A 22,819-nucleotide genomic window follows, 5' to 3' on the forward strand; every position below is an offset into this window, starting at 1 on the left:
TATTTTTTATTTAAAAATAAATAAAAATAATATATTTTTTGAAAAAATTATTTTTAACACAAATATATCAATCTAAAAATATTAATTTAAAAAAAATAGTAAAAAGGGAAAAGGAACGCAATGATATTTTTATTATTTCTAGATTTCAAAAAATTTCTTAGTTATTATTTAAAGTACAATGATAATTTTTATAAATTAATAAATAATTTTTATTGATATTTGTTTTTGGCATAAACCCTTCAGGATAAAAAGTATTTTCCACACTCTTAAAAATTAAAGGTGTAAAATATAATTGTTGAAAAATTAATTGTAAAGTGAAAAAAAAAACCACATCATCATCATCATCAGAGTAATTTTGTAATTTTCCCCTTTGTTTGAAAAGAAAGAACTAGGCCGCTGTCTTTCATCAGAGTAATTTTGTAATTTTGTAATTTTTCTAAAACTTTCTGATGGAGGAAATTCATCTACTTTGATCTAGCGAGGGGCAGACCACTCAACTCCGAGGACGAGATTATCATAGCCATGTCCATGAGATTGTCGATGGCTCTCTCCGAGCATCTTCCTCGTTAACAAGATGAACACAACCAAAACCTTTGTTCAAACCAGTGACAGCGAGCACTCGAGTTGTTGGTCCAAATGGTCGGTAGAGATCATTCAAGTCCCCCTCTCGAGTGTCCTCTAAGAGGCACATGGCTGTCCACCCGTCTTGCCACAAGTCCTACACTGTAACATGAGAGTTGCACCTCTGTTTCCAAGCTGTGCTGGAGAGTCCCCTGCTTTCTTGGTTTCGCCGTATGCTCCACTTCCTCTTTGCAATTTCAATTTCCAAGCTGTGCTGGAGAGTCACCTTTATCTTAATCATTATTCTATTCTGAATCTGGAGAAAAATTCAGAGGAGAATAAGACCCGGTCTAACCACAACAACTCCTGATTTTCTCATTGTCCAAGAGTATAACAAATTAAGTAAGGCTGTAAGCTTGATCTCTATGATTTTCTCATTGTCTTCACCTACCCTCCCTGGATGAGAACCACGACTGTGTTTGGTGGTGAGCAAGACCCGGTCTAACCACAACAACTCCTGATTTTCTCATTGTCCAAGAGTTCAACAAATGAAGTAAAGCCTGTAAGCTTGATCTCTCTATGGTTTTCTCATTGTCTTCACCTACCCCTCCCTGGATGAGAACCACGACTGTGTTTGGTGGTGAACAAGATCCGGTGGTCTAACCACAACAACTCCTGGCTACTATTTTTTTCCTTTTTTTTTACATTTTCTTAAAGAATATGTGCACGGTGGTGTTCTCCACTCTGATAGTCTGATGTATCTTTTTTAATTGATGCAGGCTGCTGGATATCTACCAGGAACCTCCCGTCTAAGAAATAAAAACGAAACCTTCACTGTCAGCTTTTGTCATTCTTGGACTTGCTTAATTGGTCTGTACTGTCAACAATATTCATCAAGAACAGCGCGTGTTTGAAGCACTCAACCTTGTCAATGGTTGACTGCAAATCTCAGTTTACGATCAACAGTGATGAGAAGAAACAACAGGAAATTAACGTGGAAAAATTAAACACTACACTTGGTAATTCGCTTGTGATCATGAGTACGCTCATACGTTGTTAGAAGAATTGTGCCATCAACTATAGCCACACTACTTGAACTCTTGGTAGTTTTTTGTTACGACACTTGAAGAAAAAAGATAAAATTAAATAATAGAGATCTGATATATACTTATTTTCATATATATCTTGTTTTGAAATATATAAATTTATTTTAAAAACTGTTGCCATATAGGCATATTTATTTTATTTACATTAATTTATCTTCATATAAATATGTTTTTTTTCCTATTTTTTTTATTACGATTGCTCGTATTAGAGACTTTATTACGAGCAATCGACCATTAACACCATAAAAGAAAAGGCAATCGATTTTTTTCAATAGGTTAATGATCATAACACATGTAATGCTGAATTGATCATGGGAAACATGTAATTAAGATATTTCTTTCTCAAACTGCAAACCTTAAACTAGTTGCTTTGAATTGGTTTGTACGCGTGATTCTTTGGAAGATCAAGCAAGGCCATTCTAGAATATTATATATTAATAGAAAAGGATCTAGCTAAGTTGCTAAGTTTTCATGTTTGAATTTGTTAACGATATTATCCAATCTCCTGAAAATAATACTGATACTGAAGATAAACATGATCAGGGATTGATATCCCTGACCTGACCTGACCATACCTGAACAAGAGAGATTACTACTACTGAAGATAATCGTGATCTCCAAGCATATCTACAATAAAGATAATATTGATATTGAAGATAAACATGATCAGGGAGTACGATAATCATCAGGAAGTCTCGATACTGGAAAGATCATGATCAGGGATTGTTATCCTTGATCATACCTGCACATGAGGTATTTGAATCTGAAGATAACGTGATCTCCAAGCATATCTACAATAAAGATAATATTGATATTGAAGATAAACATGATCAGGGAGTACGATAATTATCAGGAAATCTGGATACTGGAAAGATCATGATCAGGGATTGTTATCCCTGATCATACCTGATCATACCTGCACAAGAGGTATTTGAATCTGAAGATAACGTGATCACATCTACAACAATATTAGAAAATATGTGTATATCTTATCATTAATTGTATCCTTGATTATAGGATTACTTTGAATTTAAGATGGTATTATATAAGACCATCATGTAACAGTAAATATTATTAAGCAAAAATACATTCTTTCTGTATCTCTTCAGTCTTCCTGTCTACAACTCTTCTTTTCCCCTTTCATTCTTTAATTCTACAGAATCCAACATTTTTCCATATATTTGTTTTTTTTGGTGGGGGATCGAGCGAATAATCCAGCTAGCATATATAAAACACATTAATTAATTGTTTTTTAATGGCTATTTGTAAGTAGAGATTTCATAAAACATATATTAATTTTTTTTTTTTGGGATCGAGCGACTAATCCAGCTAGCATAAACCAATAAAAAATGGAAGACGGATTCGAAGAAAAAGAAAAAAAAAAGGGAGCAACACCTTTATTGTCTTTTTATCCCGGTTCTTTCAGCACAGGAGATAATAATTAAAGATTAGGAGTGTCTCTTACAAATACCCGAAAAATCTATTTAATATATCTTGCTCGCAAGCAAGCAAGCTTGATGGCGACCTATGAAATAATGACGATGGTTACACGAATGTGAATCCATGGATGCTTTCGACCTATGTTCTCTCTGCATTATTATTTTTTGTTTGCAATTGCTGGACTCTGTTGAATTCTGATGCGAGGTTTCAAAATATTAATTATTAATATAAGAGAAATACCATACATTTATTAAAAACAAACTGTACTTGTGATTTGCATTCTATAAGAAACAGTGGTGTGCAGACCATGCAGGCAAAGGGATCGCCGCAAATTTTTTTTAAAATAACATCGTACAATGTTCGCAACTTCAGGATGTGTTTGACTTGAAGATGTGAGAAATTGTTTTTTAAATATAACTTTTTTAAAATATAAATTATATTTTTAAAAACTAAAAATACATGTTTTTTTATATTCCTACCAGAAAAGTCAAAAACTACCTCCAAACAAAACACTCCCTTAATTAATTAAGCATATGAAACGTCCAAGAGATAGACTACATATGTAAACGTAAGCACAAAAAGAACCAAAATGGCTTTCAAATTGTCAAGTAATCAATGGAGTCTGGGAAAAAAAAATGGCTAAAGAGCTCCACATTACAAATGTTATAAATTAACTTGACAGGTAAAGGTGGTTTAATAAAGGTGGCTCTCTATGCTCTGCTTTTCTTCTCGAAAGAGAGAAGGATTTGGGTAAACTTTCAGGATGAGAAATATGTCCTTTTCTTGTTGTCTTCGTAGGTTTGTCTGAATTCGTTGATTTTTTCTTCATTATGGCTTTATATCCTATATATATATCAGCCAGTGACTTGGCCCTGGCTTTCACTTGTTCTGCTTTTCTTCTCAAAAATCATTGATTAAATAAGAAGAATTAGAGCCATGACGTAAGTGCTGATGTGCCACTTCTCAACAACCTTTTATCTTTCTGACAAGAACAGGAAATCCTCCTAATTACGGGACCCCACTTAAGTGCATGCTACTTCCTTCTCTATTTAAAGCACCAATCGATCATCACTTTACAAGAAAAAATGGAATTTTGTCAGGATTCACGCAATGGCAATGGTTCACCAGGATTTAACACTAATGACCCTTTGAGCTGGGGAATGGCGGCAGAGTCACTAAAAGGAAGCCATCTAGATGAGGTCAAGCGCATGATCGAGGAGTACAGGAAGCCTGTGGTCAAGTTAGGAGGTGAGACCCTGACCATAGGCCAGGTAACTGCAATTGCTAGCGGTCACGTCGGTATCATGGTGGAGCTGTCGGAGGAGGCTCGAGCTGGTGTCAAAGCCAGCAATGACTGGGTCATGGACAGCAAGAACAGTCATGCTGTTACTGCTGGTTTTGGTGCAACCTCACATAGAAAAACCAAGCAAGGCGGAGAGCTTCAAACGGAGCTTATAAGGTAATCAAACTCATGACAAGTCCCCAAATTTACTTTACTCGTATCTTAACTGCTAGCAAGGTCACTTTTTCGTTATTGTATATATCACGTGGATTTTTATTTTTTTTTTTGCTGTCATGATATTGTTAATTTGTTACTTTAAATAGGGGATCATTAATCACATAGACAAATTGATCTAATCATGTAACAAAAGTCTTAACAATTGTTAATGTCTTGTTTTGGTCCTTCGAAAACAACGGAAGCAAAGGGTTCTTTCAGTTAATTGGAATTTTGGATCATTACTGGCAAACATCCCAAGACATATGTAGCAATAATGATCGATTGTGCTATTTAACCATCAAATAAAAAATATTCAAAGAGAAAAGTCTAGCTCCCGGACGGTAAACATCGTTAATTATGGTTTGCCAATCTTAAGAAAGAGTGCAAGACAATATCCTAGCTGCTAGTAACATTTTTTGGTTACAAATTGTCACTACAGCTTTTTGCAAGAATAACTAATTAAAAATCCTATTACCAAATAAACTTGTCAACTAAATGTTTTTTTTTTTTTTTTTTTTCCGGTTAAGGTTGTTGCTAATATGTTTATCGGATTTTATTTCACTAGGTTCTTGAATGTTGGTATCTTCGGCAATAACACGGAGTCCAACCATACATTGCCTCGCTCAGCAACCAGGGCAGCTATGTTGGTCAGAACCAACACCCTGCTTCAAGGTTATTCAGGCATAAGATTTGAGATGCTGGAAGCCATCACCAAGCTGCTTAACCACAACATCACCCCATGTTTACCACTCAGAGGAACAATCACTGCCTCTGGTGACCTTGTTCCATTGGCCTACATTGCTGGGCTCTTGACAGGCAGGCCTAATTCAAAGGCAGTTGGACCCAATGGAGAGCTCCTGACCCCAACTGAAGCCTTTACACAAGCTGGGATTGATGGTTGTTTTTTTGAGTTGCAGCCGAAGGAGGGTCTAGCACTAGTGAATGGTACTGCAGTGGGTTCTGGTCTAGCTTCAATGGTGCTTTTTGAGGCTAATGTGTTGGCAATCCTATCAGAAGTTTTGTCGGCAATCTTTGTTGAAGTCATGCAAGGAAAACCTGAGTTTACTGATCACCTGACACATAAATTGAAGCATCATCCTGGCCAAATTGAAGCTGCCGCTATCATGGAACATATTTTAGATGGCAGCGCCTATGTTAAAAAAGCTCAGAAGTTACATGAGATCGATCCTCTACAAAAACCTAAACAAGACCGATATGCTCTTCGAACATCTCCACAATGGCTAGGCCCTTTGATCGAAGTGATTAGAACATCTACGAAAATGATTGAACGAGAAATCAACTCTGTCAATGACAATCCTTTGATTGATGTGTCGAGGAGAAAGGCTCTACAAGGAGGGAATTTCCAGGGGACCCCAATTGGTGTTTCAATGGACAACACTCGTTTGGCCATTGCATCAATTGGCAAACTCATGTTCGCACAATTCTCTGAACTTGTTAACAACTTCTACAACAATGGATTGCCTTCAAACCTCACTGGTGGCCGCAATCCAAGCTTGGATTACGGGTTCAAAGGTGCCGAAATTGCCATGGCATCTTACTGCTCGGAGCTCCAATTCCTTGCCAATCCTGTCACCAATCATGTCCAGAGTGCTGAGCAACACAACCAAGATGTCAACTCCTTGGGCTTGATTTCTTCAAGAAAAACAGCTGAAGCTGTTGACATATTGAAGCTAATGTCCACCACTTTCTTGGTTGGTCTATGTCAGGCCGTTGACTTGAGACACATAGAGGAGAACCTGAAAAACGCAGTCAAGAACATTGTTAGCCAAGTTGCCAAGAGAGTCTTGACAATGGGCTTCAATGGCGAGCTTCACCCTTCAAGATTATGTGAAAAAGACTTGCTCAAGATTGTTGACACAGAACATGTCTTTGCCTACATTGACGATCCTTGTAGTGCAACCTATCCATTAATGCAAAAGCTAAGGCAAGTATTAGTCGAGCATGCCTTGGTGAATGACGAAAGGGAAAGGAATTCAACCACCTCGATTTTCCAAAAGATCGGATCTTTTGAGGAAGAAATGAAGACCCTTTTGCGTAAAGAAGTTGAGAGTGCTAGACTTGAAGTTGAGAATGGAAATCCAGTTGTTCCAAACAGGATCAAGGAATGCAGGTCATACCCCCTATACAAGTTTGTGAGGGAAGAATTGGGAACTAGTTTGCTAACAGGTGAGAAGGTTAAATCGCCTGGCGAGGATTTCGACAAGGTTTTCACAGCTATCTGTGCAGGGAAGTTGATGGATCCCTTGCTGGAATGCTTGAAGGAATGGAATGGTGCTCCTCTTCCTATTTGCTAAGCTATAGATGTCATGTAATCATCTTTTTTTTTTTCCTTACTAAGCTTATTAGCCATGTCAATTTGTACGTAACAAGCACACTATATGCCTATTGTTGTTCCACATTTTTAGGCCTTACATGTTGTAGATGGTGTGTATCTTTTTTGAACCAAATAAAGGAGTTTAGTTCATGATTGTTAAGGAATTGATAAAAGCAAAAAAGAAAGAAATGTTTTTTGAACCCTGTCTGAGTTGTTTTTTTGCCCTTTTTACCCTCTTCCCTTGCTGCCAAAATCATCAGGTTTCTTAGACTGATTAGAAGTCTTTATAATGCTAAATTCATTTCTTTTTATTTTATTTTATTTTATTTTATCTGGTCTTTAAGGTTGGATAAATCTCTTAGAATTTGCACTAAAAAAACTGATTCTACTACTGTCGTAATTTTTTGTTCCAACTTAGGCTCTGATTCTAACTTAATTTCATACGATATCTGACCATCCTAGCTATATTCTATCACTCATGACATGTTGAAGAATTGATCTACACCTTTATTGGTTCCTAGGGCTCATTGCTATTATGGCAAACTCTTAGTTAGATTTGGATGCTTGACATTGTTATCCTTTTGAATCAAATCAATAAACCTTTTTTGACAATTTTTCTCTGTTTTTGTCAATTTTCCATCAAACATAAGCTATATTCCTGTACTTGGTTCAAAAGGAGTACATACTATCTTCAACACAGTCAATTTTCCATCAAACATGAGCTATATTCTTGTACTTGGTTCAAAAAAAATACATACTATCTTCAGCATGTGGAGTCCAAAAATTAAAAACAACAGCCACGCTAGGGGAATATTTTTGCTTCTAACAACTCCGTTGCAACCTTTCATTTTTAACAAACCACTCTACATATGAAACATCCCCATAGTTGAATTAATTAGCATGATATTGTTCATTCGTTTGCTATACCGAGTAAATTATCTTTCTATTTTTGTTGAAAGCCGCCGGTAAAATATTTATCACCGTCTTTTTCCTTTCTTTCTCGTGTCTTTATTGACGAAGAAACGAGGAGCAGTTGATGGGGGCAACACCTACCTCTTCGCAAAAGCATGCTGGAAAAAAGAACGAACATGATTCCAGTACAAACATAATTAAAGCACCAGAACTAAAACTTTCTGATGGAAGAAATTCATCTACTTTGATCTAGCGAGGTGCAGACCACTCAACTCGGAGGACGAGATTATCATAGCCATATCTATGAGATTGTCGATGGCTCTCTCCGAGCATCTTCCTCGTTAACAAGATGAACACAACCAAAACCTTTGTTCAAACCAGTGACAGCGAACACTCGAGTTGTTGGTCCAAATGGTCAATAGAGATCATTCAAGTCACTCTCTCGAGTGTCCTCTAAGAGGCGCATGGCTGTCCACCTGTCTTGCCACAAGTCCTCCACAATATGAGAGTTGCATCTCTGTTTCCAAGCTGTGCTGGAGAGTCCCCTGCTTTCTTGGTTTCGCCGTATTAAGTAAGATTAGGGTTTTTAATTTCAAATTAAGGGGTTGTGGCTTGATTTTAATTTCAACGGCACCACCGCATACTTTTCATCCAGCCACACCAACAACCTTCACTTTCGATCTTTTCTCTCCCCACTACGAGCAGCAGCCCAGTCACGTTTATCTCAATCATTATTCTATTCTGAATTTTGAGAAAAAATCGGAGGAGAAAAATATTTTGGCTGTAAACCAAAAAGAGAAGACAAACTTAATTTTTAATATACTATTATTAATAATTAAAAAATATTAATTTAAAATAAAGAAAAAATTAAAAATATTTTAAAATATAAAAACCAAATGGAGACTAAATAATATACAGGAGATGACACTGTAATTACTGGCATTAGGATTGAGACAACACACCATACATGGCATAAATAATCAGCTAGCGTCATAGAATCAACATTAAAGTCAAATTAATTAGTGAACGATTTATGTTGTTTGAGATAAATAAACTTCGATCAGTACGTAGAGATATTTAGGAAAATTATAGTGGATGAGGAGGAGGTGGGGCCGGGCAAAGTAGACTTCAATGGCAGCACCCTACCAACCACAATAAAATTATAAAAATAAAAAGGGGGTGGTAAGCAGGCTTTTCCACTTCAACCAAGCAAGTTTGGTGAGAACCAGAGGAATTTGCAAGTACAAGAAATGTAAGAACCCAACCTATCAAAACCCTAAAAGTAAACGTTAACCAATAATTATTTGACTAGATCATCTCTTGTCTGATTTTCTTACACCCAGTCCAAGATAGTTTTCAGGTCAACCGGCTAGCTTGAATAGATTTAAATAACACTATAGTTCAAATGTTACATGAAGGATAAGAAATAGATTTTTCATAAATTTTTTAATTGTGATGTGGATGAAGAATTCAAACTATCGGGCAAGCAGGGTTTTTAATAAAGGTGGTTCTCTATGCTCTGCTCTTCTTCTCGAAAGAGAGAAGGATATGGGCAAACTTTCAGGATGAGAAATATATCCTTTTCTTTGTTGTCTTCGTCGGCGTTTTTTGTTTTTGGATTCGTTGATTTGTTCTTCATTATGGCTCTATCCTATATATCAGCGAGTGACTTGGTCCCGGCTTTCACTTGTAAAAAGAAACCCTAACTATCCTTAATTATATCTGACATAAATTCTCCAAATCGGTTGAACCGAAACTCCAAATAATATTTTAATAGCAATTTTCTTCTCTAAATTTAGCCTTGAAGCACACTGTTCAGGCCGTTTTAACACCCAATTAAGTAAATCTCGAAGCACATGAATATTACAATTAATTAATAAATTTTACTTGAGTTTTCTTCTATAATATTTTTGCCTTGCATTGTTCCAGCCGACATGATTCTTGGATTTACCATGCACTCGAAATGAAAATTCACAACTTGATGTAATTAATATAAAAAAAGAAATACCTAACACCAAGGCCGAGTTAGAAACAATGCCCAAGTCCAATAGCTTGCATCAACTTGAAAGCTAGGATGACGGGAAATTTTATAAGAAATAAAAGAGAAACTGTAGAAATTCAAAATAATCCGTTAATATCTCATGATATATAATCACCACTATTTATTTTTTAAAAGGAAAATGACTAACAAAATCAATCGAGTTACATAGCATTTCCGCGTGTGGATAAATAGAGAAAAAATGGATTTTTTACTATTTTCAAGTAAATATATGCATGGATGTTTTCATGATATCCAGACACCATCGATCGTTATAATTCCCTCTGCCATTTATGGAAGGAAAACATACGTAGATATGGTGATTTAAATTTCATGGCAGAGAAATCATTGATTAAATAATAAGAATAAGAGCCATGACGTAAGTGTTGATGTGCCACTTCTCAACCAACCCCATTTCTCCCCGACCTTCCATCTTTTTGACAAGAACAGGAAATCCTCCCAATTATGCGACCCCACTTAAGTGCATGCTACTTACCACAGCATCCCAAGTGTCACAATCCCACCCATTGAATCCCACGATGATCCAACGGCCACGTACACTTTTCAACTAACACATCGGCCAACCCACCCCACCCTCTGCCTGCCTGCCCCTCCTTCCTTCTCTATTTAAAGCACCTAAATTTTGATGAACAAACTCAGGATTTTTGGGTAACCTGAAAATTCCTACATACATTCAGAGCCTCGCAACTTCAATTTTTTTTTTTACTATACAACCCTCATATAATTTTTTACGCCAGAATATTCTTTGTGATCACACATCCGTTCTTCTCTCTCATTTTTTCTTTGATCATACCAATCCATCCATCACTTTTTTTTTCGTCTCTCCCCCATTTTGGCATAGAGGATCATCGCTTTACAGGAACAAATGGAATTTTGTCATGATTCACGCATTGGCAATGGTTCACCAGGATTTAACACTAATGACCCTTTGAACTGGGGCATGGCGGCAGAGTCACTAAAAGGAAGCCACCTAGATGAGGTCAAGCGCATGATCGAGGAGTACAGGAAGCCTGTTGTCAAGTTAGGAGGTGAGACCCTGACCATAGGCCAGGTAACTGCAATTGCTAGCCGTGACGTTGGTGTCATGGTGGAGTTGTCAGAGGAGGCTCGAGCTGGTGTCAAAGCCAGCAGTGACTGGGTCATGGACAGCATGAGCAAGGGCACGGACAGTTATGGTGTTACTACTGGTTTTGGTGCAACCTCACATAGAAGAACCAAGCAAGGTGGAGAGCTTCAAAAGGAGCTTATAAGGTAATCAAACTCATGACAAATCCCAAAATTTACTTTACTTGTATCTTAACTGCTAGTAGGGTAGCTTTTTATATTACTGTATATATCAAGCAGTTTTTTTTTTTATTCCATGATATTGTTAATTTGTTACTTTAAATAGGGGATTGTTGGCTTGTTAGTATTGATATTTCCCAGGAAAAAACAACTAATGTCTTGTTAGAGACAGAAAAAAAAAAAAAGAGGAGTTTTTGTTAGGGAGGAAGATACCACAAGTGCATGTGAGCCTTAACTTATGCTCCTTCACTCTCCTGGAAAATGCCTGAAATTAGCACGCACACGTTTCATCAGAAGTCTTGTTAACTTGTTATTGTTAGGTTGGTAGGTTGTAAGTGGAAGTCCAGCAAGGACAAACAAAAAAAAAAATAGAGAGAGAGATGATGTGGTAGGTAGGTGATCCGATTACAGCAGTGAAATAAACTATTATAAAGGGTTGAATATTTCCAACCGGCCTAATTATATTTAAATTACGTATCAAAGATCATTTAGGTGCCTGAATTTCAAATAAAATGTTTTACTTTGTGTATATTTCCAAGTTGACTTGACTCGTATTGTGTTATTTAACCATCAAATAAAAAATATTCAAAGAGAAAAAGTCTAGTGTCCCGGACGGTAAACATCATTAATTACTTGTAATTTACTTCGTTGATTATGGTTTGCCAATCTTAAGAAAGAGTGCAAGAAACTATCCTAGCTGCTAGTAACATTTTTTGGTTACAAATTGTCACCTACACTTCGCTGAGGTTCTTGCAAGAATAACTAATTCAAAATTCTATTACCAAATAAACTTCTTAACTATTTTTTTTTTTTTTCCAATTAAGGTTGTTGCTAATGTGGTTTATGGGATTTTATTTCACTAGGTTCTTGAATGCCGGTATCTTTGGGAATGGCACGGAGTCTAGCCATACATTGCCTCGCTCAGCAACCAGGGCAGCTATGTTGGTCAGAATCAACACCCTGCTTCAAGGTTATTCAGGCATAAGATTTGAGATGTTGGAAGCGATCACCAAGCTGCTCAACAGCAACATCACCCCATGTTTGCCATTGAGAGGAACAATCACTGCCTCTGGTGACCTTGTCCCATTGTCCTACATTGCTGGGCTCTTGACAGGCAGGCCTAATTCAAAGGCAGTTGGACCCAATGGAGAGCCCCTGAGCCCTGCAGAAGCCTTTACACAAGCTGGGATTGATGGCGGCTTTTTTGAGTTACAGCCGAAGGAAGGTCTGGCGCTAGTGAATGGTACTGCTGTGGGTTCCGGTCTAGCTTCAATGGTGCTTTTTGAGGCTAATGTGTTGGCAATCCTATCAGAAGTTTTGTCAGCAATCTTTGCTGAAGTCATGCAAGGAAAACCTGAGTTTACTGATCACCTGACACATAAATTGAAGCATCATCCTGGCCAAATTGAAGCTGCCGCCATCATGGAACATATTTTAGATGGCAGCGCCTATGTTAAAGAAGCTCAGAAGTTACATAAGATCGATCCTCTACAAAAACCTAAACAAGACCGATATGCTCTTCGAACATCTCCACAATGGCTAGGCCCTCTGATCGAAGTGATTAGAACATCAACAAAAATGATCGAACGAGAAATCAACTCTGTCAATGACAATCCTTTGATTGACGTGTCGAGGAATAAGGCTCTACATGGAGGGAATTTCCAGGGGACCCCAATTGGTGTTTCAATGGACAACACTCGTTTGGCCATTGCTTCAATTGGCAAACTCATGTTTGCACAATTCTCTGAACTTGTTAACGACTTCTACAACAATGGATTGCCTTCAAACCTCACTGGTGGCCGCAATCCAAGCTTGGATTACGGGTTCAAAGGTGCCGAAATTGCCATGGCATCTTACTGCTCGGAGCTCCAATTCCTTGCCAATCCTGTCACCAATCATGTCCAGAGTGCTGAGCAACACAACCAAGATGTCAACTCCCTGGGCTTGATTTCTTCAAGAAAAACAGCTGAAGCTGTTGACATATTGAAGCTCATGTCTACCACTTTCTTGGTTGGTCTATGTCAGGCCATTGACTTGAGGCACATAGAGGAGAACCTGAAGAACACAGTCAAGAACACTGTCAGCCAAGTTGCCAAGAGAGTCTTGACAATGGGCTACAATGGCGAGCTTCACCCTTCAAGATTCTGTGAAAAAGACTTGCTCAAGGTTGTTGACAGAGAGCATGTCTTTTCCTATATTGATGATCCTTGTAGTGCAACCTATCCATTAATGCAAAAGCTAAGGCAAGTACTAGTCGAGCATGCCTTGGTGAATGGCGAAAGGGAAAGGAATTCAACCACTTCGATTTTCCAAAAGATCGGATCTTTTGAGGAAGAACTAAAGAGCCTTTTGCCTAAAGAAGTGGAGAGTGCTAGACTTGAAGTTGAGAATGGAAATCCAGCTATTCCAAACAGAATCAAGGAATGCAGGTCATACCCCCTGTACAAGTTTGTGAGGGAAGAATTGGGAACTAGTTTGCTAACAGGTGAGAAGGTCAAATCGCCCGGCGAGGAGTTCGACAAGGTTTTCACAGCTATCTGTGCAGGGAAGTTGATGGATCCCTTGCTGGAATGCTTGAAGGAATGGGATGGTGCTCCTCTTCCAATTTGCTAAGCTATGGATGTCCTGTAATCATTTTTTTTTTCTTTTTTCTTACTAAGCTTACTTGTCAAGTCAATTTGTACGTAACATGCAAACTGTATGTCTATGTTTTCTATTTACTTTCAAATCATTAAAGAATCTTTCTTTGTACAACAGCAAAGGCGTCATCCTAAATAAAAAAAGATATGTTTTTTTTTTTCTGTCTAATTTCTATACAGTACCACTCGAATGCCTAGCAATACTGATTTCAAATGATTTAGGCCAAAATCTTAAGCTCTTTAGTTGCATTTAAATCTAATAAACTTGCAAGCAAGACCACCTTTTTTGTTTTACAAAGATATAATCGTTAGGGATTTTTATTTTTTAGAATAGTTAATGTTCTTGTTCATAAAGGGTTGTCATGTCATGTTCATGATTTCTTGACAATGCATGTTAATAGGGAGGCAAAAACCCACTTGGAACTGCGATCATATTCATGATCCCACACTTACCAAATTTTACTCTTTTTTTCTTGGTAACCACTGGAAAAAAAAAAAAAAAAAAAAACCTGACTTACCTGAAAAGGTGGAGAAATATTGATCAGGTACAAATTCAATAATTGAATTTGAAATTTAAGGATACAATGGATCTGCTGTCAAACTAGACTTTGCTATGTATTTTATTTGTACAAGTATGGCAAAATAATTATTATAAATATATATAATCATTTAAAAAAATCACAGGATATTTTTTTCTATAATTATAATATGCAAAAAAAAGCCAGAGAAACGTTTTTTTTTTCCAGTTAACATAGATCGAGAAGCTAGGCTAAAAAAAGAGTGATTAATCCAATGACATTGGAGAGTCTGACGTATTCTAATTTAAATCCATATAAGCCCAGCCCATCCAAAATAATCCAGGGCTAGCTTATACTAGTGACTAAGGGAGGGGCATCTCACACGAGGCCACGTAGCGCCACCTCAACTGTTGATGGCCACCTGAAACTTTTAGAGTTTAATTAATATGAGGACACTGAAAATTCGAAGTTCACTAGGTTTCAAAACAATGAAACTATAGTTAATTCAAATTCTATACAAGTATGTGTTTTAAATGTATATTGCTGAAGAATTTCGATCCAATTTCATAGATCTATTGGATAATTTATTATTTTATATAGTTAATTTTTATTTTGAGCTGTTTTGAATATTAAAATGACTACATAAAATTAGATGAGAATATAATGGGTGAATTTCAATATTTTGTTTTGGAAAAAGATATATATTTATCAAAATAATATTATTTTAGCTTTTAAAATTAATGATGTCATGTTTAAATTTTAATATATTCAGTTAATGAATAATATTATTTTATTGATGCCTGTCAACTAAAAAGTATCGTTTTTTATCCTAACAAAGTTATACTGAGTCAGTTATCTTTCTATTTTTGTTGAGACATGGCGTAAACCCGTCTGGTAAAATATTTATCACCACCTTTTTCCTTTCTTTCACTTGTCTTTATTGACGAAGAAACGAGGAGCGGTTGATGAGGGCAACACCTATCTCTTCGCAAAAGCTAGCATGCTGCCAGAAAAAAACGAACATAATTAAAGCACTAGAACTAAAACTTTCTGATGGAGGAATTTCAACTACTTTGATCCAGCGAGGTGCAGACCACTCAACTTTGAGGACGAGATTATCATAGCCATATCCATGAGATTGTCGATGGCTCTCTCCGAGCATCTTCCTCGTTAACTAGATGAACACAGCCAAAACCTTTGTTCAAACCAGTGACAGCGAACACACGAGTTGTTCGTCCAAATGCTCGGTAGAGATCATTCAAGTCACTTTCTCGAGTGTCCTCTAAGAGGCACATGGTTGTTGTCTTGCTACAAGTCCTACACAGTATGAGAGTTGCGCTTTTCTCATTGTCTTCACCTACCCTCGCCACTACGAGCAGCAGCCCAGTCACGTTTATCTTAATCATTATTCTATTCTGAATCTGGAGAAAAACTCAGAGGAGAATAACACCCGGTCTAACCACAACAACTCCTGGTTTTCTCATTGTCCAAGAGTGCAACAAGTTAAGTAAAGCAGTAAGCTTGATCTCTATGATTTTCTCATTGTCTTCACCTACCCTCCCTGGATGAGAACCACGACTGTGTTTGGTGGTGAACATGACCCGGTGGTCTAATTAACCACAACAACTCCTGGCTACTATTTTCTTCTTTTTTTAACATTTTCTTAAAGAATATGTGCACCGTGGTGTTCTCCACTGACGTATCTTTTTTAACTGATGCAGGCTGCTGGATATCTACCAGGAACCTCACGATACTGGGAGTAGAAGATAAAAATAATAGAGATATGATATACATAATTTCATATATTTCTTGTTTTAAAAATATAGAAATTTATCTTAAAAACTGTTACCATAGAGACATGTTTATTTTATTTGTGTAAATAAAAATGTTTCTTTCTATCTTTTTTATTACGATTGCTCATAATAAAGACTTTATTATGAGCAATCGTCCATTAACACCATAAAAAGAAAAGGCATTCGGTTTTTTTCAAGAGGTTAATGATCATAACACGTGTAATGCTGAATTGATCATGGGAAACATGTAAAGTACTGTTTCCTTCTCATGCAAACAGCTAACCTTAAACTAGTTGCTTTGAAGACAAAAAAATGGGGTTTGGATCATAAATTAACTTGACAGGTAACTTAAAATTTAAATGATTCATTCTCATTCTCGCCTAGTTTTTTACAACTCTACTGAGAGCAGGTTCAAACTATCGGGCAAGCAGGGTTTTTAGTAAAGGTGGCTCTCTATGCTCTGCTTTTCTTCTCGAAAGAGAGAAGGATATGGGCAAACTTTCAGGATGAGAAATATATCCTTTTCTTTGTTGTCTTCGTAGGTTTTGTCTGGATTCGTTGATTTTTTCTTCATTATGGCTTTATATATATATATATATATATACAGCCAGTGACTGGGCCCTGGCTTTCACTTGTTCAAACCCGACGTTCGATATAAATTGTCAAAGATTTTAGATTTTTTTATTATTTAATGTTTGAATATAGAACAATATTATACTATTTTTTTTATTTTAAATAGATGGATTTTCTAATAACAAATTATATTTTGAGTTTTGCCCTATCAAGTAATCTCAGCTCGGTCCCCATAAATATTATTTAATTTAATAACGTTTTCTTCTTCTAAATTTAGCCATCAAGCCCACTGTTGAGGCCGTTTTAACACCCAATTAAGTAGATCTCAGTAGGACTAGCCAAAAGAAGCACGTGATTACAACTAATAAATTTTACTTGAGTTTTCTTCTATAATATTTTTGCCTGGCATTGATCCAGCCGCCATGGTTCTTGGATTTACCATGCACTCACGATGAAAATTCACCACTTAAGTGCATGCTACTTACCACAACATCCCAAGTGTCACAATCCCGCCCATTGAATCCCATGATGATCCAACGGCCACGTACACTTTTCAACCAGCACATCGGCCAACCCACCCCATCCTTCTCTATTTAAAGCACCTAAATTTTCGTGAACAAACTCAGGAGTAGCCTGAAAATTCCTAAATACATTTAGAGCTTCGCAACTTAACAGGAAAAAAATGGAATTTTGTCAAGATTCACGCAATGGCAATGGTTCACCAGGATTTAACAATAATGACCCTTTGAACTGGGGCATGGCGGCAGAGTCACTAAAAGGAAGCCACCTAGATGAGGTCAAGCGCATGATCGAGGAGTACAGGAAGCCTGTGGTCAAGTTAGGAGGTGAGACCCTGACCATAGGCCAGGTAACTGCAATTGCTAGCGGTCACGTCGGTGTCATGGTGGAGCTGTCAGAGGAGGCTCGAGCTGGTGTCAAAGCCAGCAGTGACTGGGTCATGGACAGCATGAGCAAGGGCACAGACAGTTATGGTTTGACTACTGGTTTTGGTGCAACCTCACATAGAAGAACCAAGCAAGGTGGAGAGCTTCAAAAGGAGCTTATAAGGTAATCAAACTCATGACAAATCCCAAAATTTACTTTACTTGTATCTTAACTGCTAGTAAGGTAGCTTTTTTAATTATTGTATATATCACGCAGTTTTTTTTTTTTTTCTTGCCATGATATTGTTAATTTGTTACTTTAAATAGGGGATTGCTGGCTTGTTAGTATTGATATTTCCCAGGAAAAAACAACTAATGTCTTGTTAGAGACAAAAAAAAAGGTCTTGTTGTGGACACGATTCGTTCCTGTTTCAGTTGCTTCCACGTTCGACAACATGTCTGCGCGTTAGCAGTTGAATCATTAATCACATAGACAAATTGATCTAATCATGTAACAAACATTTTAACAATTATTAATGTTTTCAAAACAATGAAAGCAAAGGGTTCTTTCAGTTAATTGGAATTTTGGATCATTACTGGCAAAAATCCCGAGACATATGGCAATAATGATCGATTGTTAAGACATCTAGCAAAGGGTTTCTTTCAGTTTTTGTCAGGGAGGAAGATACCACAGGTGCGTGTGAGGTGCTCCTTCACTATCCTAGCTGCTAGTAATATTTTTTTGTTTCAAATTGTCACCTACACTTCGCGAAGGTTCTTGCAAGAATAACTGATTAAAAATTCAATTACCAAATAAACTTGTCAACTAAATGCTTTTTTTCAGCTAATGTGGTTTATGGGATTTTTTTCACTAGGTTCTTGAATGCCGGTATCTTCGGTAATGGCATAGAGTCTAGCCATGCATTGCCTCGCTCAGCAACCAGGGCAGCTATGTTGGTCAGAACCAACACCCTACTTCAAGGTTATTCAGGCATAAGATTTGAGATGTTGGAAGCCATCACCAAGCTGCTCAACCGCAACATAACCCCATGTTTGCCATTGAGAGGAACAATCACTGCCTCTGGTGACCTTGTCCCGTTGTCCTACATTGCTGGGCTCTTGACAGGCAGGCCTAATTCAAAGGCAGTTGGACCCAATGGAGAGCCCCTGAGCCCTGCAGAAGCCTTTACACAAGCTGGGATTGATGGCGGCTTTTTTGAGTTACAAAGGAGGGTCTAGCACTAGTAAATAGTTCTGCAGTGGGTTCTGGTCTAGCTTTAATTGTGCTTTTTGAGGCTAATGTGTTGGCTATCCTATCAGAAGTTTTGTCAGCAATCTTTGCTGAAGTCATGCAAGGAAAACCTGAGTTTACTGATCACCTGACACATAAATTGAAGCATCATCCTGGCCAAATTGAAGCTGCCGCCATCATGGAACATATTTTAAATGGCAGCTCCTATGTTAAAGAAGCTCAAAAGTTACATGAGATTGATCCTCTACAAAAACCTAAAAAGGAAGGATATGCTGTTCGAACATCTCCACAATGGCTAGGCCCTCTGATCGAAGTGATTAGAACATCAACGAAAATGATCGAACGAGAAATCAACTCTGTCAATGACAATCCTTTGATTGACGTGTCGAGGAATAGGGCTCTACATGGAGGGAATTTCCAGGGGACCCCAATTGGTGTTTCAATGGACAACACTCGTTTGGCCATTGCTTCAATTGGCAAACTCATGTTTGCACAATTCTCTGAACTTGTTAACGACTTCTACAACAATGGATTGCCTTCAAACCTCACTGGTGGCCGCAATCCAAGCTTGGATTACGGGTTCAAAGGTGCCGAAATTGCCATGGCATCTTACTGCTCGGAGCTCCAATTCCTTGCCAATCCTGTCACCAATCATGTCCAGAGTGCTGAGCAACACAATCAAGATGTCAACTCACTGGGCTTGATTTCTTCAAGAAAAACAGCTGAAGCTATTGACATATTGAAGCTCATGTCTACCACTTTCTTGGTTGGTCTATGCCAGGCCATTGACTTGAGGCACATGGAGGAGAACCTGAAGAACAAAGTCAAGAACACTGTCAGCCAAGTTGCCAAGAGAGTCTTGACAATGGGCTTCAATGGCGAGCTTCACCCTTCAAGATTATGTGAAAAAGACTTGCTCAAGGTTGTTGACAGAGAGCATGTCTTTTCCTACATTGACGATCCTTGTAGTGCAACCTATCCATTAATGCAAAAGCTAAGGCAAGTACTAGTCGAGCATGCCTTGGTGAATGGCGAAAAGGAAACAAATTCAACCACTTTGATTTTCAAAAAGATTGAATCTTTTGAGGACGAATTGAAGAGCCTTTTGCCTAAAGAAGTGGAGAGTGCTAGACTTGAAGTTGAGAATGGAAATCCAGCTATTCCAAACAGGATCAAGGAATGCAGGTCATACCCCCTGTACAAGTTTGAGAGGGAAGAATTGGGAACTAGTTTGCTAACAGGTGAGAACGTCAAATCACCCGGCGAGGAGTTTGACAAGGTTTTCACAGCTATCTGTGAAGGGAAGTTAATTGATCCCTTATTGGAATGCTTGAAGGAATGGAATGGTGCTCCCCTTCCTATTTGCTAAGTTATGGATGTCTTGTAATCATCTTTCTTTTTTCTTACTAAACTTAATTGGTATGTCAATTTGCAAGTAGCAAGCAAACTGTATGCCTATGTTGTCTATTTACTTTCAAATCACTGAAGAATCTTTCTTTGTACAACAATAAATGCACCATCCTAAATAAAAAAAAAAGAGGTTTTTTTTGCTGTCAAATTTCTCTACACTACCACTCCTTAAATGCCTACCAGTACAGATTTCAAATGATTTAGGCCAAAATCTTAAGCTCTTTAGTTGCATTTAAATCTAATAAACTTGCAAGCAATACCACCTTTTTGGTTTAACAAAGATATAATCCTTAGGGATTTTTTTTTTTTTAGAATAGTTAATGTTCTTGTTCATCAAGGGTTGTCATGTCATGTTCATGATTTGTTAGCAATGCATATTAACAGTGAGGCCATAATAAAAACTCATTTGAAACTGCACATCAAAGTCATGATCCTACACTTACCAAATTTTACTCTCATTTTCGTGGTAACCGCTGTTAAAAAAAAAAAAAAAAAAAAACCTTATTTACCTGAAAGAGTGGAGAAATACCGATCAGGTATAAATAAATATAATTTTTTAAAAAAAATCAAAAAATTTTTTTTTTCTATAATTAAAATATGCAAAAAAAAAACAATAAATAATTTTTTTTTCAGTTAACATGAATCGAAAAGCTAGGCTAAAAAAATAGTGATTAATCCAATGACATAGGGGAATCTGACATAGCCCAACGTAAACCCATACATGCCCAGCCCATCCAAAAAAATATTCAGGGTGAGCTTATACAAGAGTGATTGAGGGAGGGGCATCTTACATGACGGCAACGTTTGTTTAAGAGGTTATGTCTGTGTTTTGTTAAAATACAGATGTAACCTGTTTGATAATTAAAAAACACTTGTTTTATGGTCTAATTGTTTGAAATGCAAGAAAAAGTGAAGCAGCTCTTGCACGGCAAAATGCTGAACCATGTTGTACTCTTCAGTAAATAGTGCAGCATGTCTCTACTGCTCACGTGAATAATTTTTTTAAAAAAATACTAGTGTAATTAATTGATTTCACTCGCATTGTTCACATGAACGTGAATAACAATTTATTTTTTATTTTTTTAAGATATTAGTTTAAGGTGAATTAAATTTACTCGTACTGTAATCTCAATTTTATTCCTGATAATATTTTATCTAATTTTGTAGTTCTTGTCGGATAAATTTTGTACGTAATGGAATTGTAGATATTTTAATGGAACAATAAAAAAAAATTTATATAAAATATGATTTTTTTCATGATGTAATAACAATAGTTAAATCCAAAATATTTAAATTAAAAACCATCAATATTAATATATATATATATATTTTTTAAATTATTTTATAACCTCAATTTCAAAAGTATTATTAACCAAACACATTAAACTATTTTTTCTATAATCTCAATTTGAACCATAGTTTTAATCAAACATCTATTTTTTCAAACTAACTTCAATTAAAAGTACTTTTTATGAAACAATTTTTTTAAAATCATAACTACAATAACTACTTCAATACCAAATACATTCAAAGCCATGTGCGCCACCTTAGCCGTTGATGGCCACCTGAAACTTTCAAAGTTTAATTAATACGAGGATGATATTGAAAATTTGAAGTTGATATTAGTATATAAAGATATAAAAATATTAAAAATATATTAATTAAATAAAAACTAAAACAAATTTAATGTTTTTTAAAAATATTTTTAAAATATAAAACCAAATAAACGGGACACTTTCTAATAATTTCAAAACTTAATTCTGGAGACTCCATGGTACGAAGATCTCATGTTTTTTTCCACTGTAGGTTAAAGGTTTTTCTTCTTCTTCTTCTTTTTATTTCTGTAGATAAATAATTAAATGAAAATTAGTAAATAAATATTTAAACAAAGATTTTTCTTAAACTACTTTACTACCAAACAAATAAAACGTGAGATTGAGATCAAACAAAAACAATTATATTTTAATTAAACTAATCAATTAACCCAACCAATAGCTTTGAAAACCCGTCAGTGGCGGAGGTTGGTGACTCCACCGACACCTCACCAACAATTAGGTTATATGGTTCATCTTGTCCCTCTGTTTGTTATTAATCTATCTTCTAGCCACTCATTACTTTTTTCTCTCAATACCATCCTTTTATTCTATATTCGGCATTTAATACGAGAAAGGTCCTTTTCCCACTCTCAAAGGTTGATTCAAAAGGTAAGAAAAATTCTCATTTTGGCTGATTTATTGACTTGATTTTGAGTTTTATCACCGAACATTTGAGATTCCTATGGATGAATGTATAATCAATTTATATATACTTTCATTTCATTTACTAAAGAAATTATTTCCCTTGAATTATCATAAAATACTCCCAATGATTAACGATGATGCTAGATTATATTTACTTGAAAGTGAGATAAAATTCAATGTTTTATCTTATTTTAGAATAAGGATCAAAATAAATTTAAATTAATAAAAAGAGGACTAAATACATTATTAACTCAACAACAACACATTTAAACATGATATTTAGAAGTGAAGTAAATGTAGATTTTTAAAGTTATT

The 22,819-nt window shown here is 36.4% G+C and overlaps 2 protein-coding genes and 1 pseudogene across 2 annotated transcripts; all 3 read left to right on the plus strand.

The window, feature by feature from the left end:
- The first annotated feature begins 4,169 nt into the window (after positions 1-4,169).
- On the plus strand, positions 4,170-7,140 carry LOC118060001 (phenylalanine ammonia-lyase G1). Its single transcript, XM_035073076.2, has 2 exons — positions 4,170-4,566; positions 5,171-7,140. Exons 1-2 carry the CDS (start codon positions 4,193-4,195, stop codon positions 6,918-6,920), a joined length of 2,124 nt encoding a protein of 707 aa, XP_034928967.1. The 5' UTR covers positions 4,170-4,192; the 3' UTR covers positions 6,921-7,140.
- A 3,412-nt stretch (positions 7,141-10,552) lies between these two features.
- Positions 10,553-13,993, plus strand: LOC118060002 (phenylalanine ammonia-lyase G2B). The gene is made up of 2 exons (XM_035073077.2): positions 10,553-11,162; positions 12,059-13,993. Exons 1-2 carry the CDS (start codon positions 10,777-10,779, stop codon positions 13,806-13,808), a joined length of 2,136 nt encoding a protein of 711 aa, XP_034928968.1. The 5' UTR covers positions 10,553-10,776; the 3' UTR covers positions 13,809-13,993.
- Positions 13,994-17,357: 3,364 nt separating this feature from the next.
- Positions 17,358-20,393, plus strand: LOC118060003 (phenylalanine ammonia-lyase G2B-like; annotated as a pseudogene).
- The last annotated feature ends 2,426 nt before the right edge of the window (positions 20,394-22,819 follow it).

This window comes from Populus alba, chromosome 10 (genome assembly GCF_005239225.2).
Source record: "Populus alba chromosome 10, ASM523922v2, whole genome shotgun sequence".
Lineage (NCBI taxonomy): Eukaryota > Viridiplantae > Streptophyta > Magnoliopsida > Malpighiales > Salicaceae > Populus > Populus alba.

Excerpts from the sequence above, each read along its gene's own strand:
- LOC118060001 (XM_035073076.2), top strand. The coding sequence starts at position 4,193 with ATGGAATTTTGTCAGGATTCACGCAATGGCAATGGTTCACCAGGATTT. Across the intron at positions 4,567-5,170 it reads CTTCAAACGGAGCTTATAAG|GTTCTTGAATGTTGGTATCT; the intron begins GTAATCAAACTC and ends TTATTTCACTAG.
- LOC118060002 (XM_035073077.2), top strand. The coding sequence starts at position 10,777 with ATGGAATTTTGTCATGATTCACGCATTGGCAATGGTTCACCAGGATTT. Across the intron at positions 11,163-12,058 it reads CTTCAAAAGGAGCTTATAAG|GTTCTTGAATGCCGGTATCT; the intron begins GTAATCAAACTC and ends TTATTTCACTAG.